General features: G+C 39.4%; 1 protein-coding gene across 4 annotated transcripts in view; it reads right to left on the reverse strand.

Moving 5' to 3' along the window:
- Window positions 1-18,718, reverse strand: part of arhgap32b (Rho GTPase activating protein 32b) — a 117,078-nt gene that overhangs the window by 27,381 nt on the left and 70,979 nt on the right. For 3 of the 4 annotated variants that reach the window (XM_084372700.1, XM_084372699.1, XM_084372701.1), the window contains exons 6-13: window positions 12,628-12,714; window positions 9,311-9,448; window positions 8,114-8,206; window positions 7,197-7,319; window positions 6,705-6,782; window positions 5,020-5,101; window positions 2,527-2,577; window positions 1,342-1,416 (exon numbers count right to left, since the gene is read on the reverse strand). In XM_084372700.1, coding sequence (XP_084228826.1) covers window positions 1,342-1,416; window positions 2,527-2,577; window positions 5,020-5,101; window positions 6,705-6,782; window positions 7,197-7,319; window positions 8,114-8,206; window positions 9,311-9,448; window positions 12,628-12,714 — 727 coding nt within the window. The remainder of the gene's footprint in view (window positions 1-1,341; window positions 1,417-2,526; window positions 2,578-5,019; window positions 5,102-6,704; window positions 6,783-7,196; window positions 7,320-8,113; window positions 8,207-9,310; window positions 9,449-12,627; window positions 12,715-18,718) is intronic. The other variant, XM_084372702.1, reaches the window with a different exon arrangement.

The following is an 18,718-nucleotide window of genomic DNA, read 5'->3' on the forward strand; positions in this document are numbered from 1 at the left end:
CAACAAAAGAGTATTTTTACTGTGAAGAGAGTACTCTCGGTTTTAAGATTCCACTGCCACAACACAAGCACATGAAACGAAGGACTAATAACTTCTAATAGCTTCTATCGTCTCCATTTTAACTGGAGCACTGCAGCATGTTAACAATTTCCATGGTTTTACTGGGAAGCAGCAAAGGTTAGTGGTGAGCAGAATGGATCTAGGCAGAGCAGGCATATTTTTCCAGTGCTGTGTGGCTCCCTACAGGAATGTGCTCTTTCAGTCACCATGGAGAGGGAGACAGAGATTCTTACTGTTGCAGGACAAAGCTTAACGCTCAATGGATGGGTTTACAGGCCCCCTCATTGTAAAAGGATTAAATAAATCAAGGCCGGTCGAGACCTAGCACCGCGGCACCCCTGCCGTGGCCTTTCAGCTTCGACCAAACAGACACACACAAACACAGCTGGCCCCCGTCCAGACACAGGGTACATTCAGCAGTGTTGAGAAATGCTGTAGTAACCTGGATCACCCCTGAAGTTATTTGCATATACCTTGAGGGGAGAGGAACACAGGGCTGGAGGGATAATATTGTTCTCTTTTGAAAACAACATTTGAAAAGTGAGGCTGCATTTTTACACCACGACATCGAATCCCAAAACTTTTAGACAAAGTATTCACAGTATGTAAAGTTTGTTCAGACATATGCTATGCAATAATAGACTCTGGAACAAAAAATCCTGAAAAATATCTAAAATACAACAATATGAGAAGAACAATCTTACAATGTAGATGGAAAAGCTCACTCAAAAATAAAAGTTCAGTCATTATCTTCCCAACACCATGCTGATGGAAAGTCGGGTGAAGTTCTGTAGTCCACGAAACATTTCTGGAGCTCCACAGCAAAACAGCTTGACTGAATTATCAATTTTGGGTGAACTTTTCCTTAAAGTCACAAAAAGTGTTTTATTATATGAGCTTAGAGCAGTTTCAATAAGAGAAACACACAAATACATCAGACTTCCCACAAATAACACCAATTTCCATATTTATGTCCATACATGCTCTAAGATTATTGTACAACCATATGTGACCTCAAGGCTTATTGGTAGACACATTATGTGTTTAGTAAGTGTGTTAGGTGTCACAGACATGTCAGTTTATTATGGTGTGAAAGGTCTTCCTCCACAACATTTTTCTGTATGAAGAGTGAAGCTATAACCCCAGCTAAATCCCAAATGTTAAGAGTCATACAGACTAGTCATATTGGAGTAACACAGCGCAAACACATCACTCAGGGTTGTGGAGTTAGTTTTTGGTTAGGGGGGTGGCGGTGCAGCACACCAAAGGTTTTTTGTCTACCTGAACTTAGGCTGTAGTGGTTTAGCGGGTCGGCCACCCATGCACTGTCCTGTATTACACTCTCCATCTCCAAGTCTGCATGCAGCCCGATGGACAGATGGACCAACAGACACATGGATGGATGGATGATGGAGACATGAGAGAATCAGCAGAGGGAGAGAAGCACTTCAAGTTAGAGAACAGAGCAACTGTGTACTTTGGGACTGTGATGTCAGCAGCTTTACATAGAAATGATACTTTGACGCAAGAGCAATAAACTGTTTATGAAAAAATGTTTGTAATGAAGTATACTCAATAAAGGAACTTTGCATTCAACAAGTAAACATCTCTTCTTACATGAGAGAACTTAAATTTCATATTAAAGTTATAATCCTTGAGATTCTAATGAAATAAAACCTGTTTTTGACACCACTTATAGTCTGCATCTTTCAGCAATAACATTCTGTGTATTTACATTATGAAATTAAGGTTCTATATAGTAGTTTTCATTTATTTTATTTATTTATTACACAATTGCCTGCATTTCCTATGCACAAGGGATTCACAAGAAACAATGTGGCATGTAATTCACTGTTACTGTTTGTCGTTTGATCTAATTGATATCTATCTCTGTTAACTGTTGACTCTCCTAACCGCATTAATACTTACTGCTAATGCTCATCCAACATTTTCTACGGCTGCTGCTTCACATTAAAAGCATGCAACTGGTGAAATATGTGGTGGCTTTTTATTATGAAGCAGTCACAGGAAATGCATGTAGATGCATGCTTTTGTCTACTTGTACATGTATTTTCAGGTTATTGCTGACTGTTCAAAAAAGCTTCTCCATAACAAGACAACGGTCATTTATGGAATTTTTCTGGATCATTATAAAATTTCGTGGGGTAATGAAATAGGACGGGGCAGAGCTGCCGGCAACAGGCTCCACACCTCAAACTCCTCAGCAAGCTAACCAACTCCTGTTATTGTGTCCTGCTGTTGTGAGCAGACGACTTCTCACACTGAGTGCAGCATGAAATTAGGTTGTGGCACTGGTAAGATCAAGGACTGAAATCTTAAGGGTCATAACTTTAACCACATCCAAACTCTGATGAACAAAATGTCATACAAGTCCAAATTTGCAATGCATTTTGTGTGTGAGCGAGTGAATGGACAGGTGGATGAAGTGTGTATACCAACACGCACAGGGAGGGAAGAGACTCCAAGAAGCAGGCTGCAGGCCAGAGCAGGGGGAGGCTGAGGCAGAGGAGTCACAGTCAAATGCAACAAATCAAGACACATGCTAATAATACTGTACATCCCTGTGCAGTGAGACAACAACAGTATTAATGATGCATTGCAGTGGAGCACAAGCAGTGCAGCTCTGACATATAAGCAGGCAGCTTACACATTACATTACATTTAGTTATTTGTTCTGTTACTGATAATGAACTTGATCCAGGATCTGCTCATTCAAAGTCATATAACCAACAACAGAGCACCTGCAGGTTTTAGGACATCAAATATCACACTTAAGTTATTGCTATGTAGAATATAAGCCAAGATTTATTTAAAATCCACCAACTAGGGACGCTGGAGGTCAGTCACAGCTGGGGTGCTGAGAGGTTGGTCTATATAATGACGGCTCTGGACATTCATGTTTTTTAAATTAATTTGAATGGCCAGGATAACTTTGTATCAAATAGTTCTTTATAGCAATTTACAAAAATTTGAAAAACTTTTGCACTACAGCAGACAGCAAATGTTAACACCAACATAGTATCAGTCAAAACAGCCACAGTAACTTCACAGTCAACAACAGTAAGGAGATGGAGACGGAGAGACGTTCCCCGGACTTCCTTGTAAAATCGCTCCATTTTGTGAGTTGTTGAGTAAGAAGAAACTATATACACTTTGTGAAATGTTGCCTGTGACAAATTCTTAATTATTTAAGAATCTTGTAAATTCGGCAAATGTTAAACTTGAGTTTTTTCTTTCCTTGCGTACAACATTTTTTGATTGGATCTCATGTTCTTGCTTTATATGCAAATAAGCATAAAATGTTTCTACCAGATGGCAACTGACCACTTGTGGTGGGATCACCAAAGATGCATCTTTATCAAAGTTTATAATAATGCAGCATGATGAGGATAGAGCCATTTCACAGAGGTGTCAAGCATATGTAACAATGATCTGCCTGTTTTTCACTGTTAACAGGGACTCCAGTCTGCAATACAGTTCATACACTTGCATGATAAACCAGAGAGTCGCAATGTAACATTAAGCTGAATGAATAGAAGTTTTTATATCATGTGGACACTTTCTTTCATTTTCTTTCTTACTTGGCCACATGAGCGCTCTCTCTTTCTTTGCCAAAAATCTGCATCACACTTTTTAATGCCTTGTTTAAGGGGTGCTACAGCCCCTCAGCACCCCTACTTCCGTGTCCATGCCTCCAACATGTTTTCTGATTGAGCATATAACAAATATGAAAAACCTGCGGATACTCTGCAAAGGGAAAAATGCACAACTGACAAGTGAGGACACATGCAAAAAACAAGAAAACAGCAACAAGCATTGACACATTGCTCAAAGCAGGGGAGTGAGTCGGCAACAGTTAATTCTACGCCGCAGTCACACAGTCTGAAAGGCTCAAAAACATGGGTTTGAAACTTGACTGGCACATCAGATAACACAGGCGTCCAACAGCACCCAAAACGCTGCGCCTATAATGATACAAGGCCCTAATAATTGTGGATCTTGTGGGTTTTTTCGCTGTGTCATCACTCAGTCCAGAACCTGGAGTCTCAGAGGCTTTTCGATGGTTAGGAACCCCGACTCCACTCGCCCACCCCAAAGCCAGCCGGGTGGTTGAGTCATATTGGTTGAATCAGTCTTTGGAATTGGAAGAGGTGACGTGGAGTCGTTCGAGACATTGAGGTTTGATCAAAGAGGCTCAGTGCAGCAAAATGACATGAGCTGCTATTTGCCCTCCCTCCTTCAGTGTGTGAAGGAGTGAGGACAAAGTTCAAGTTCAGCTTAAGTGTTTATCGCAGCTGCCACACATGTGGTTCTTAAGTGTTCTCTTTGATTCCAAGAGGGTTTGTGTTATACATTTGACATGGCACACTCAGGAGTGTGCTAAAGGGCTTATCTGTTTGCTCTGGACACCAATAGATTAGCACAGTTATTTGCAATGGATTTGCATAGTGCTGAGTCAATATAAAATGATTAGCAGGCTTTATCAGGGGATGACGTATCATAGTTAAGGGTTCCCTTTCACTGTAACATGTTCATAAAATATGTTATCTTTATATTGACAATTATGTGTTGTAATATACTTCTATGACAACAGGCACATGGACAGGCGGTTGTTCGATTTAATTTTCAGGTTAGGCGATATCTATACCTCCACTGTATTTACTCATTCAAATTCATGAAATAGTTATACAGCTATTAGACAAGAACTCTACTATAGAGCAGTTCTTTTAATATTTTGGGCAAGGTGTCACACACACACACACACACACACACACACACACACAGTCACACACACACAAATCCCAAGCCACATCGTCCATCACAGACCTAACCACATCCTGAAAACAAAGCCATATCAGTGAGACATTAAGTGCCATCAGTGATAACTTCCTTCCAACACATTTCCTGTGAATGGTTTCAGGGGAAGAGGAGGAGTACCTGGTTTTGGCACCGTGTTGGTCATGGACTGCGGCACTTTATCATTTATGAGCTCCACACACTCGCTGGGAAAGAAGCCAACCTGGAGATAGTACAGGAATGAGACAGGCAGGGTGAGGTGGGAGGAAGTGCAATCAGGTTTAGATAATAAAAGGAAGACAGAGAGAGAGAAGACCATATCCACACTTAAGTGTCAAATTAGTCACAGTCTGATTTTTGGTATTAGAAACACTGTGACTAAGACGGTATTTTGGACTTGGTTTGGTCATTTAATGATGAGGTGGCATAGAGATGACTTCACCACCTCACACATAAGGTAAATATGAATTCTCTATTCCTGCGCTCTTGTAAACACCACTTTGATACAGCAGAGTTTTGCTTTTGAAGAGCAATAAACAAGACTGACAGATGAAGCCTTGTGGCAAATGGCACAAACACACACAACCTCTCACATCACTGATTGATTGACTGACTACCTCCTAATGGATACAAGTGGTACTGCAGGTGTGTTTGTGTCACTTCACTTTGTGCATTTGCTGCTTGCTTAGTTCCCCAAAACATGTCCTCTTTGACTTTCAGTCAGGTCAGGCATTAGAATGAATATAGAAAGTGTAGATTAAATATATAAGGTATCAGGTTTAACTTCTAACAGCCTCACCATGTGTTAATGTGGTCAGAGGATGAAACTGTAATCCAGAGGAGGGCAGTGGTCTCCAGTGACTGACAACTTGTCTGAATATAACTGAATTGATCTATTAGTGCCTGCTGGCTGCTCTCCTGCCTGACTGGCAGGACTTCTTCTTGCAAGAGAGCAGAGAGCCAAAACACACGAGGAGAGAAGGCAGCAGGTCAGAGGAGGGTCAGCCAGACCTGAGCCTTAAAACCTGGCCTTGGTGAAGCACTAAAAAGATTCTGCTTTTTAACTGTCATCTATTGAAGAGAGTTTAGGTTTTAGGATTGAAAATATTGTTTAATTCTGACATTCAGTGACTAGTGCTTTTACACAGCATAAATGATCTATTATCAAACAGGGCCAGTTTTACCAAGAAAGACCTTGTGAAGCAAGGAGAGTTCAACAGATATGGTCAGTGGTGAGATTTTTCTGAGATGATCAAGCTCAGAAATCAAACTTCCAGGATTGTGTTTCATTGCCTCACTGGTACCTTTAAAAACTCGTCCCCACCACACAGCCCTGTCTTTTTAATGCAGGGATGCTTTCTGTATGAACACCCACTTAGTAAGTCTGACCTACTATGTTTTGTTTTAATGGTATTTGAATGTTTTTTTCATCTTTATTTCAGTTGGAGGCAAATTTGACGGTATTAGTGCTGTATTATAAAGTGCTCAGACTACATGATGCTGGGAGATGAAACCGGGACAACTACAGTTGATTGTAACAGAAGTCCTGAACAGCATGTTTCAGTGTATTATAGGATTGTACTGAAGAATGCACAAGGGAATATGAACCAGTTCAGCATTTCCAGGGGAGGCACACAACCTGTAATCTGCTCAAAAGTGTCACATAAAAGAGTTGTTCCATCTTGCTTTCAACAAAGTCTGAGCAGTTGAAATCTGCTTTACAAAGCAGCATTCTCTCCTGTCCTTGAAATACCTCAAGAACAAATCTAATCAAAAGTTTACAGCCAGAGGAATGGACAGAGAAACGTGTTTTGTGAGCTGCATACCTGAAAGCCATGCTTGCCTCTCCACCATGTGGTGTCTTCTTTAGGGGGCATGTCAATCACTGACACAATGTCGCCAACCTGCAGAGAAGGAAAGACAGAAGATTGATCAAAGGCTGCTGAAACTGAAGGCATCATGCAGCGAGGCTTGAACTTTCAATGGCAAGGACATCCTTTCTGGAAAAAAAATGTTCTGAGCAACATGATTTGTCCAGATTTGATGTCTTAACACATATCTATTCAGCTGCCGAGTTTGCACGCAGTGAACATTTCTATTGAAAAGTCAGATTTATTTCTCCTGCAGTTCTTTTTCTCTTTTTCTTTCTCTCCGGCTGTGAAGTTCAATGTTATGAAATCTTTATGTAGCAAGTGACAAAAGATAACGAAATATCACCAAGGAATTTGAATGGAGTCTCAGTATATAGACAGAGACACAGAGAAAGGTGTGTGTGTGTGTGTGTGTGTGTGTGTGTGCGAATGAACTGTTGTTGTCACCTCGAAGGACAGCTCGTCTGAGGCCTGGGCGATGTAGCGCTTGATGACGTGGGCAGCAGCAATAGCTGGCACATTGATGGACGACTCTTCATGGACCAACAGATGGTTTCCCTTATTGTCGACCTAGTACACACACACATGCACACACATAAGACTTACACGTCATTTCAACAGTGGCAGCTATTACCTAACAAAAGACTATGCGAAAAATAATATCTACAATAAGATCCTAGCAATCCTACATTAATATTAAAGTATTTCTGGTATAATCCTGTAGCTATATAAACCTGTATTAACCTTTTATACGTATGAAAGTACAAGACTCCAGGTCCTTGTTTAAGTTTGCAAGGACTCTTTCTATTATTGTCTGTCTACCTTTCCTTGTTAGTCAATGCAGTTTTGCTGCTTGAAAGAGGTCATTATGATTTCTATTTGCTGCTGCATTCAATAACCCTGCAGTGTTGGAGACTAAAACCTGAGAAATTCAGACATCGGCATGTCTATTAAATTGTGTTAAAAGGATGTTTTGTTACTGGAATAGAAGACTACTGCTTTTCTTTATTCACAATGTGCACAAGTATTCATGAATTTCCTGAATGAGCATTTCATGTGCAGGTAAGACCATTCAAAGGCAGAAATGGGGGGGGGGGGGGGGGAGAAGAGGGTGCACAATGACATATTCTGCAGATATGGACATTAAAACTGTAGTGAAACGCTGGTATGATAGCGATACGACTGTCTACAGGTTCTTTTCAGGTGTATTTTTCCAGAGAATGGCATGTGTGTTGGGGAAAAAATAGACACTCAATCTCTAGGTGACATGCCGCTGCAACCTCGCATGACATGTGCTTCTCACTCAAAATGTGTGTTCCACCAGTTAGTTAACTCCTTCAAGACAGAGGACAGTGCAGCCTTACCTCCATCCATGTGAGGGCAGGTCCACAGTTGATCTTGTTGTCAGCGATGGCTGAGAGCCGGGAGAGGTAAGCTAACAACATCTGGGAAACTGACTAACATGGAAGAAAACACACAGGCCAGTTAGAGGCATTACATTTATTTCAGACGGTACCATCTGCTACTGTTATAACCCCCTACTAACACACATATAGAATAGAACATTACCGTTAGCTGTTACAATGGGTGTTAATAATTACCAACTAAGAGTCATCAGTTCCTTTTGTTAAGTGTTTCATCAGTGACAGGCAGCTTAATACAAGTTCAAAGTGTTCCGTGTTTTATAAAACACTTTGAATGACATTTGCAGCTATGACTTCATGTTACAGGGGACATTTGGTTTTATCATCTCGTTACCTAACATCTGCTCATTAAGCTAATGATGACAATAAACCATAAAGAGACGGGAAGAAAAGTGTTCAGATGCAAGTTTTAGAGTTTTTAGATTTAGATAGTTGAGATCTTTTCTACACCTGCACTTGCATCACAGTTCACTTTTAGGACCTTAGGACACAGCTACTGGTGAAAGTATAATGCAGGCAGCTTTGTGGAGCTATTATTCTGAAAGGATCTGCACACACAATACCCCTCAGTGATAAACTGGTTTTACCAGTTTGGTCTGATACCTAACCTCTGCATTCCTTTTAAAGCTTCAATCTGAACATAAAGGTTTCGTCTGGCTCAGAATACATTCCACTGGCAAGCTGAAGGGGGAACAACTGGCAACATATCAAGTGTGCATTCCCCTGACAAAAGCCATGTAGATCATATTGGACAGCACAGTAACAGGAATAGCTTTAATTTAGATTACCTATACCTTGTTATCTTGTGTTTTAAAAGTATATGGGAGGCAAATGCTATCATGACTGTAATTTAGGGGCTGACTAAATATGCATGGTTCAGAGAGCAAGCAAACAAAGCTGTATGAGATGTAAAAAAGAGGTTCCCCATACCAAAAAATATGTTTAGATAAACTAATTCGGATTACTATAGTTGAAAAAACATCTCTGAATAAGCTTTTACCTGTGACAACAAGTACATCTGATAGCTCCAGCTCCTTAAGCTCCTTAATGTATTTTTAACTACAAACTGAAGCATTCAGGGCTGTAAGCAAAACAATTCAAAAAGTGAGAGTGTAGATGAATGTTTTCTGTTTTTACCTCTGACTGATCAGTCAGACTGTCCAATCGAGGCAGCTCAGGCAGCTGGGAAAAGCGTCGGTCATAGATGCAAAGATGCAGGTGCTTGTCCAGGACACGGAAATCCTCATAGCTGCGCTTCACAATCCAACTCCGACCCTTCAGAATGACAATAATAATACATGAGTGTCACCAGCAAAGATACAAAGAAGACAATTGATTAAAGAGCGTCAGTCATGTGAGCAATGTTTCCAATGAACTGCAGTTAGGTTCAGGTTGATAGTTTGTCACTAATTAAACGCAGTCTAATGCACACACTATAGAAAAAGAACAACACAAAACAACGTTTGAATTGCCTCACGCTGTCTGCTGTAAATTATAAATGCAACATTTGGGTAGGCCGGATAAAAATGAAAATCCCTTAAATCAAACAAACAAAAAGAAGCAATAGACAATCACCATATGACCACAGCAGGCACCTTACAATTGGTAGTGGCCTATACTACAAATTGTATGCATTTAAATCTGCTGCTGTGTTTCTAAATAACAGATTCATGTTTGATAAATATATTTTTCTAACTTTCAGGTGGTAAATGGTTACCATACATTTCCGTACAATACGAATAGCTGAATCTGTGTGGGATTGTTTGAGTAGTGTTCGTGGTTGGTGCATTCAGGTCCTGGTGAGAGAATCCAACATTTGAGTACCTTAGGATAGGCACAGAAATGACCAATTTGGAAGCTGTGAGAAGTTTTCTTCATCTGCCAAGCTTTCATGTGTGAAAATGGCCTGCATGTTTTTAGGATTTAGGTTTCAGGATTTAAGTACTTGAAGAAGGAAAAACAAACTGATGGAATTAAAGTTTGTGAAGTTGATTAAACTGAAAAAGTAAGATGTTATAAATTTAGTCACTGCAAAAATTATGTTTACTTTACTCCTGTCTCTGTGTTAGGAAGATCAGTTGTGGTGTTCCCCAAGGGTTCATTCTTGACCCACTGTTGTTTTCAATTTACATTAAAATTCACTCAGGTGATAAAAAGCCATGATGTTCTCCACTTCTATGCAGATCACACCGTTGTTTGTTTAGCAGTGTAATATTAACAATGGATTACAAGACAACTTATATAAATGGCAGAGGCACACGTAACAAAAGCTTATTTGTTTTATGATACCATTTCTTGTTTTTAGTTTTTTAACATGCAATTCCTTTATATTCTCATTTTTTCTTTTTATTGGAAAGCGCTTAATAATAATTAAGAAAAGTGCCATAAAAAATAAGATTTATATTTTTATCATCACAAAAACTACCTTTTTCTTGAACATATTACCTGCTGTCATATCATCATCTCGTGTACCCCCTTAAAAACCAAAGCGGGCTTCTTTGGTTGTCTAGTGTGGTCGAAAATCCCAAGGTCAAATACTGACATCAAATATTTTGTTCCAGTAGTTGAACTTTGTGGATCACATTACAGGCAGAGTCACCAGCCTCAGTGTCAGCATAAAGATATGCCACTAAAACCTTTATCAACCAAACTACTGTGACACTGCTGCAATTTTTTTCTTTTTTCTCTTGGATTGTATCTTCTGTTTTTGTCCCCACAGACATTCATCTTTTTATTTCTCTGATAACTGGCACTGTCTCGAAATCCCAAAAAATATGAATTCAGAACAGGAATCAAGTCTCCCATGTGACTTGTATACTTTGATATTGTAAATGTGCTCATAAACAAAGAACATCAATGGCTTACTCAGCCTTTCCTAGTAAAATGGAGTGATTAAATGCCAACAGTGCAAGTGCAAACCAAGAGAATTTTGCCCTCAATCCACCACATTAAATGTGATGTCTTAAAAAAAACATCCAAGAGTTCTTCCATGGATTTGTTGTTTCTTTTTCATCCAGTAAAACCAGGCTCCAAACCTCAAAACCCCACTGAGAGAAACTTGTGGTGGAAAAAGTATTTCGCTTTGATTTGGCCTAGAAAGATCCGTCTGTACCAGGGCCAGGGCTTGTGCGACTGGGACTGCAGTGCACCACTCAGCCCACTGATTCTGGTGCAGTTTTAAAAGTGCTGGCTGGTGGAGACACGCAGAGATGGCTCTGTGGGCTCGGGAAACTCTTTCTGCTTTCCTGCCCCACTTTCAGACGGTGTTTCTAGCTACCCCCCTTACTGGGTCTGTGGAACTGAACCAATCTTACTGAGCTGTGCTACTTTCTCTGTTGAGAGCTCTGAGTGCAGAACTCAAGGCCAACTCTTTGACATTTTTTCCACCTTTTCAAATAGAACAAGTGTAGATTTAGCAGTTTTCCAATGGCCGTAAGAAGGTGGAATTTCCAAGTGCACAGCCGCATACTTGTGTGATGTTGCCAAGGTCGTGCAAACGGAATATGATCCGTAGAGGGAAATGCATGAAACCAGAATCAAAAATGTCACTGGAGGAGACTGGGGCAAAGCTTCTGAGCAGCTGGTGTGCATGTGTGTGTTCTACTTTAAGGCTATTGATTTAATCAAATATCTTACAAAACTTTTTTTATGATGTAATCATTAATAAATTGGCAGTTACTTTACTCCAACAACTCTCTTTAAAAGGGGGATTTTAAAGATGATTAAACCAACTTTTTTCTACTCTGACAAGACCTCTGCAATGAAACTAAGCTAGGAATGCACAACTATCAGTCAGAAGTTCCAAATGAAGGGAATGCTCCATATGGTTTCTGCCGTCAACAATAGAAACCGATCCTCTGTGGGTGCTGCCACCTGTAACTGTTGCAATAAATGACTGAGTGAGACACAGCCAAACAAAAACATATGCAACCTATCCTCCAACAGATCAACATCACCAATTAAATCAAAAAGTTTCAGCCAAGGATATATCATAAAATATGCAGAAAACATGTGTACAGTAAGTTGTAATAGCTCAGGGTTTTGAAGAACTCCCTCTCTGAAGGCCTTTCTATCTGACATTCTTCAGAATCACTCACCCATCCTGGCACTCGACCACAGCTCTTTTCAATTCAGTTCCAAATTCCCACATAACTTGGATTTTGAAACAATAAGTTTGGTGTTTCAGAAATGTCTGAATTGGAGCCAGCTCTCTGCTCACAGGGAGGACTGCGCTGGATATCTGAACAGGTTGTACTGAACCATCTTTTGTGGGTTGGAAATCACCTCTGACAAGTTTAGGAGAAAAGATGCAAGTTTGGGTACTTTTTAACAAATGTCTGTGTGTGCCTGTGTTTGAGAATGAAATAGTCTTTGTGAGAGCTTTCATATCATTAGAGTATATCTCAGTGTATGCATGCTGTGCGAGGAGAAATATGTAGACAGTCCTGTCTTACCTGGCAGTAAATATGAACTAAGTACACCAGCTCCTTAGACTCATAGCCGTTCCGTGTCACTTCACACTGTTCGTCTCCAAGGGTCAACTGAAAGAGAAAGAGAGGTTGGAGCGTTAGACATGCATTCTTCATTTCAAGAAAAGTGATCAAATCTGATAGTGGTGATTGACAAAAGTGGCTTTAACATCTTTCACTTCACATAACCTTTTGACAGTTCCGTTATTATAAACTCATGGGTGGGCAGCACGACAGTATTCACAAAACTTCAATGTAGATTGTATTCATGATCCTAAAGTTCGCCAAATATGTCAGGCAGGGAAATGAACACAAAATGAGCCAAGAGAAACCAGGACTTTTTCATTTCATTTAATGATACCACATGACTGATTCAGTCAATAGTATAATATGATGTAGCTGTGATGGCACAAGATCTCAAACAAATACAAGATGTTGTCAAACAGTGTAGGAACAGTACTTTATTAATGTTGAAGTTACTTATAAGGAAAACATTTCTAGGCAATATGAGGGATATTAGGTTTCACTTTCCCAACATTGCCTTCAGTTCAGGTGTCCAAGATGTTATTACTAACCTTTCTGACATCTCATTCAAGCCAACAGACAAAAGAAAGATGAAAGTCAGCTTTTAATCATAGTGCAGACCTACACTACATGGAAAAAAGGGGGCAACACAAAAAAACTGAAAGAAAAGGGGGACATATTCAAATACAGTCCACTGACAGGAAGCTGCTGAAAATAAACAGATATTGTATAAGATGATTAAACTGATAAGTTCCAAGTGGAACAGAGTTGAGTGCCCACATATTGATGAAATATAGATGAGGAAACAAGCAGGAGGCTGGGAGCACTGACACAGCCAGCATCTGTTTAGTAGAAAACAGAATCATATGGACAACTGTGTTGAGGAAGACACTGCTGACAGCTGTCTTATTTGACAGATTCAACTTAACAACCTCATCTCGGGTCTCAACTAGATGTTCTCTCTCCAGAAAGAAAAGTTAAACTCAAACATTCGTGGAAAACAAAAATCTAATTCTGACTCACATTCTTCCCAAAGAATGGTAATTTGCAACTGTTGCATTTTCACACAAACTGCATTAGGCAAACAGAAAACACTCATTGTTGCTGACAATGAAGCTATAATATACTAATCAGCATTAAGCCATATTCTGATAAATAATGATACTGCATGTGGACTGTTCCATTCACTAAGGACAGGCCTGACCAAAAGGCCCATACAAACAGTAATATATTTACCCAGGGAAGTCCCACAAACAAATCTTCACACCTTCTTCCATGTTATTCCACATATTCTCCAATAAAGAGCATTCCCACAAAGCATACAGAGTCCATTGTGTTCTCTTATGGAAACAACACCTACTGTCCACAGGTGATGCCATTCTTTTAAATCTTACATGTGTACAGAAATTTTTCAGAAATGTGGCAAATATAGCCTCTTTTGTGGGTGAAGCCCCTTCTTAATGTATTTGTGGTTATCTCTACCTTGTGCTACATGGATAAAAAGATTTGCTTAATAGGGGTGTATTTTAATTAACCCATGAACTTCTCACCATACAGTTCTGGAGTGGTCTAGATTAGGGTTATCTGATGCATAGAGGTCTAAATGGGGCTACCATTTGCCCCTTCAGTTCAATCCAGCCTAAATTACTGTTAACCTGCTGAGCTAACTTGCAATTTTGAAGGCAAAATTATAAACTTTTAGATTTGGAAGACATGCTCCCCAACAACACCTGAAACTGTTACATTTTTGATAGTATTTGATGTGGTTTGTTTTGCTGACAACATTCACACATGAAGTATCGTCTTCTCAGCAACTCTTATGCAAACTGTAATCAACAGAAGACTTTTTCACTTGACAAACTTTGTGACCCATTACTTAACCTGTACCAATTGTCACAGGTTTTGCTTTGTTTGGGTGGCGAGTTCCTCAACCTGACTTTGGACAGGGAGTGGTACTACTTCCAAGTTCCAGGTATTGTCAGGAGAAAGCTCATTTGTAGCACATCAAACACCTTATTAATAAAGCACGTCATCTCCCAAAAGAACTTGTCAGTGTAATAAGAAGAACTTCCTGTGGCAGTGTTTTATCTAATATGCTTACAACACCAGAGACTATATAAAGATATGATGCAGCACATTACCTAGGCCAGGTAGGGTGAGGTCTTTGCCCACATGCAGTAAGTTCCAGGCTGGAGGGAGTCTCCATCAGAAACAATGCCTATATTGTACAAAGCCACTGAAACTGGGCCTGGCAGTACCTGCCGTTCAGGATTGGCTTTCTATCTCTGAACGTGTCTCTCTCTGGGTCTCTGTGCACCAGGCTGTTAGATATTTGGTACATCTTAGTCATCTCTCTCTTAACTGCATTGATAATGTTTCATTTCATTTTCTGCCTCTGTTTTTTCAGACAAAAGAAACGTTTTCTGCTTTCACAGCACCAAGCAAAAAAACTAAGAGTGAGAGAGGTATTTATGTGCTCCGAAGGTCCACTAAACAGATATTGTCTAAACAATGTCATGGTGCCAGTGAGGGGAGGGAAACACATGGAAGTGTTTTTGTTCCCATTAAAGAGGACTTGATTTAAAGACAGTTGTTAATAGAGGGGCAGTGGTAAATAGAGCCTTTACAGAACAACAATGAACTTTTCTCTGGCTGTGTCTCTTTTCAGAGACACAAACTAGTATGACAGCAAATGACCTAATTACCTCTCTGTTGTTCAGTATCAGCACTGAGCAACCCAGAAATGTTTTGCTCTTCATGCACAAATAAAAGCTATTCTCTTGACAGAGCAGCCAGCAAAAGCTATAAAAACAAACTTCAGAAGTGAGCCCAGACATTCATGCAACAAGGCTTTCTCCCTTTTCACTGGAAGGGTTTAAGGGTTTGGACCTAGGCTGTACTTTACTTTACTTTAGGGAAAAGCTGCCCAATGACCAACTGTGACTGAGGAGACATATTGTTTTGATTGACTTGGATCACTGCTATTGCAGCAAACTAAGACATCATGTAGCAGAACAGAAAATGCACTGCTGTTTTATTTAAATATACAAATTAGAATAACTAAACAATTTGCTGTAAGACTGGATTAGTTCAAACAGGGCTTTAAGTAAAGATTATTTTCACAATCAACCGCTAATTGTTTAGTCTATTAAAAAAAAGTTCATCACAATTTCCCAAACCCCAAAGTGGCATCTTTAAATTGCATTTTCTTTTACAACCAAGGACAAAAAATGTAGGAAAGTCACAGATGACAGAGAAAAGAAGCAAATCCTCACATTTAAGAAGACAGGACCAGCAAATGTTTGCCATTTTCTTACTTGAAAATCATAATATTTGGCAACTAATTTTCTTTCGATAAAATAATTTAAATGTTGCAGCTCTAATCAATACTGTGACATGTTAATTATCTAGTGTGTTTAAGGAATAATGGGTTACATCTCTTCAGGTTCTCTTCAGCTTTAAGTGTTTCTTCTTAGCTGATGATTTTTTTGCATGTATTTAAATATCGTTTGTTGGTAAACTCATTTTAATCAATGCTAGCGGCACAGCTAGTGTGTCAGTTGGTTAGTCCATTACACTGACTGAAATGTCTCATTAACTATTGGATGGATTGCCATGAAATTTAGTACAGACAGACTCTTGGTCCCCAGAGGATAAACCTAACTTAAATACATTTGGTTTATGACCAAATACCTTCAAAACTAATGACACTCCCATCAGCCTCATCTGTAATTTGTATTTAGTGCTAATTAGCAAAATACTAACATGATAACATGCTAATCTAAGATGACGAACATGCTAAACATTATACTGTTAACTTATAAAGTATTCATTCAAAATCTGTTGTGTAAACTCATTTTCCACATGGCTGCATCCTTCATCTGCTGTTATTTGTCTTGCACCTAAATGACTGTCAGAGTAGTCATAAAGATAGGTACTGTATGTTCTTCAGTTTGGTAGTTGTCAGCCTTTTACTTGATGAGGAACACAGTCGCTTGCTCGTTCCATCATTAGGTGGGATACAGTGACTGCACTTCAGTGGTACATATCCCCAGGAACTATTCTGGATGATAAGTCTACCTTTGATGCCATTACTGACAAGAAAAACCAAATGCTTCATCTTAAGGAAGTACAAGTTCCAATGTTGACAAGTCCCTGTAAAAAGTTTTGTAAACACCGTTTGATACAGTATATCAGCACTTACATTTGCTAAATCGACATTCGGTAATCTCAATCTGAAAAACAAAAACCTACTAAGAAAAATGATGAACGTGTGTTGTAAAATGATGTGATTTTTGCCAGTTCTATGAAGCCAGGTCCACACAGACTGGGCACAGACTCCACACAGACTCAGGTCATCTAAGTGGATTTCCAGCAGTGAGTTTAATTTGCTTCCATCAGGACGGATGTATTACCTCCCTAAGGTGTCACTAACAGATATTAGGTCGTACTTCATCCTATCTAGCCTTACACTACTTGTGTTATCCAGCCCTTTGTCTTAGTGGCTGTGATGTGAATGTTATTTCTCAACAATAAAACAGAGAAGATGACGTAATTTATTCCATTAGATACTAGCTGCTTAAACAAAATGTAATTTGGCTGGTTACTTGCTCCTTCCTATCTCTGCTTCCTCTACATGGTTCCCGTGATAAGTAACAAACATAACAGTTTTTTATGCATTGCTGTACTTCTCTGTATTTATTATTAATGACTGCTGTATGTGACCCAAACATAAAAGCTTTACTCTGCTTCACTCTTGGGCCAGACAGTGTCTGTCAGTGTAATACACTTTCATGTGAACTCTCAAGTAGGAAATCTTTCCCTGTGATTTTCTGTGATTGGAACAGACTGGTGACAAATGCGTTTGAATTTTGTTTTCAAAAATGTGTTTTTGACTAATGTAAACAGCTGACAGACAGCCACAGGAAGGTATCAGTCATTTTTAAATCTTGTGTTGTCAAAAACATTGAAACATTAATACATATCAATTCTGAATATTTGAAATGCTTTCAATACTAATACTTTAATCAGTATTGGCTGCATTTTTCACTCTCCTCTCAAACAGAGAGTTGACAGTTGTACCGCTGTACTGCCCACAGAGCCCCACCTCCTCCAGAAGTAAATTATATTGATCTTTTGATAAAAATCTAATAAATGCCCTCAATGTTGTATCAATTTTTCTTGTGGTGTGGAACATGGTAACAAAGATTGGTAGTTTTCAAGGTATTGGTAAGAAATTCCGGCTGTCCAGGCAGCTTGGATACAACATCTGGCCCTATCTAAATCAATTCAGGACCACCTACAACAGCATATAGCACCAAATAGGGGAAACCTTTAGTGTTAGTCGGAAAGGTAACACAGCAACCATATGGTTTGCATGAAAGAACCCAAAATGTACAGCAAAATCAGGGTTGGTAAGAATGAGGTACCAAGAATGAGGTAGTATTAGAAAAAACTTCAGAAAACTCAGAATCAAACGCAGAGCTGTTGGCTAAAGCAGCTCGTTGGGAGCAGTATTTCAGATATCAGTCAACACAGAGTTTGAGGCTCCGAGATCTGGCACAACTTCCAGTGAGCAACAAACATATCAAATATCTCATACAATCCTCTTTTAGCTACTGTATAGCCTGTTCCCTCTACAGTTCTACATACATGACTCCATTATAATTATTCACCACAATCACCAGAGGGTGACATGACTTTAATTTTTTTCCTGCAGATAAACAAAGTCCACGCCAGGGATTTAAAATGATCGATTGAATTGTTTACCTCAGTAGTCTACACCTCATTAACTCACACAGTATCCATATGAACAGAGTACCAACTTGTACAGCTGCACTCTTCTGAGGGATTTTGCAGGAAGACACTGGCCACATAGAGAATAAAATATGTTGAGGCATATTGTATAGACAGAAATATTTCACCACAAGTCTCAAGTATTAAACTGTCTACTGTAGATCTGCTGACAGAGTCTTTATAAATTAAAGATGGCACTTACTGAATAAGCGACCTACCGATGAAGCATACTATAATTGGCTCCCAGCTACATAAT

The sequence above is a fragment of the Pagrus pagrus genome (genome assembly GCF_965226575.1).
Source record: "Pagrus pagrus genome assembly, chromosome: 14".
NCBI classification, from domain to species: domain Eukaryota; kingdom Metazoa; phylum Chordata; class Actinopteri; order Spariformes; family Sparidae; genus Pagrus; species Pagrus pagrus.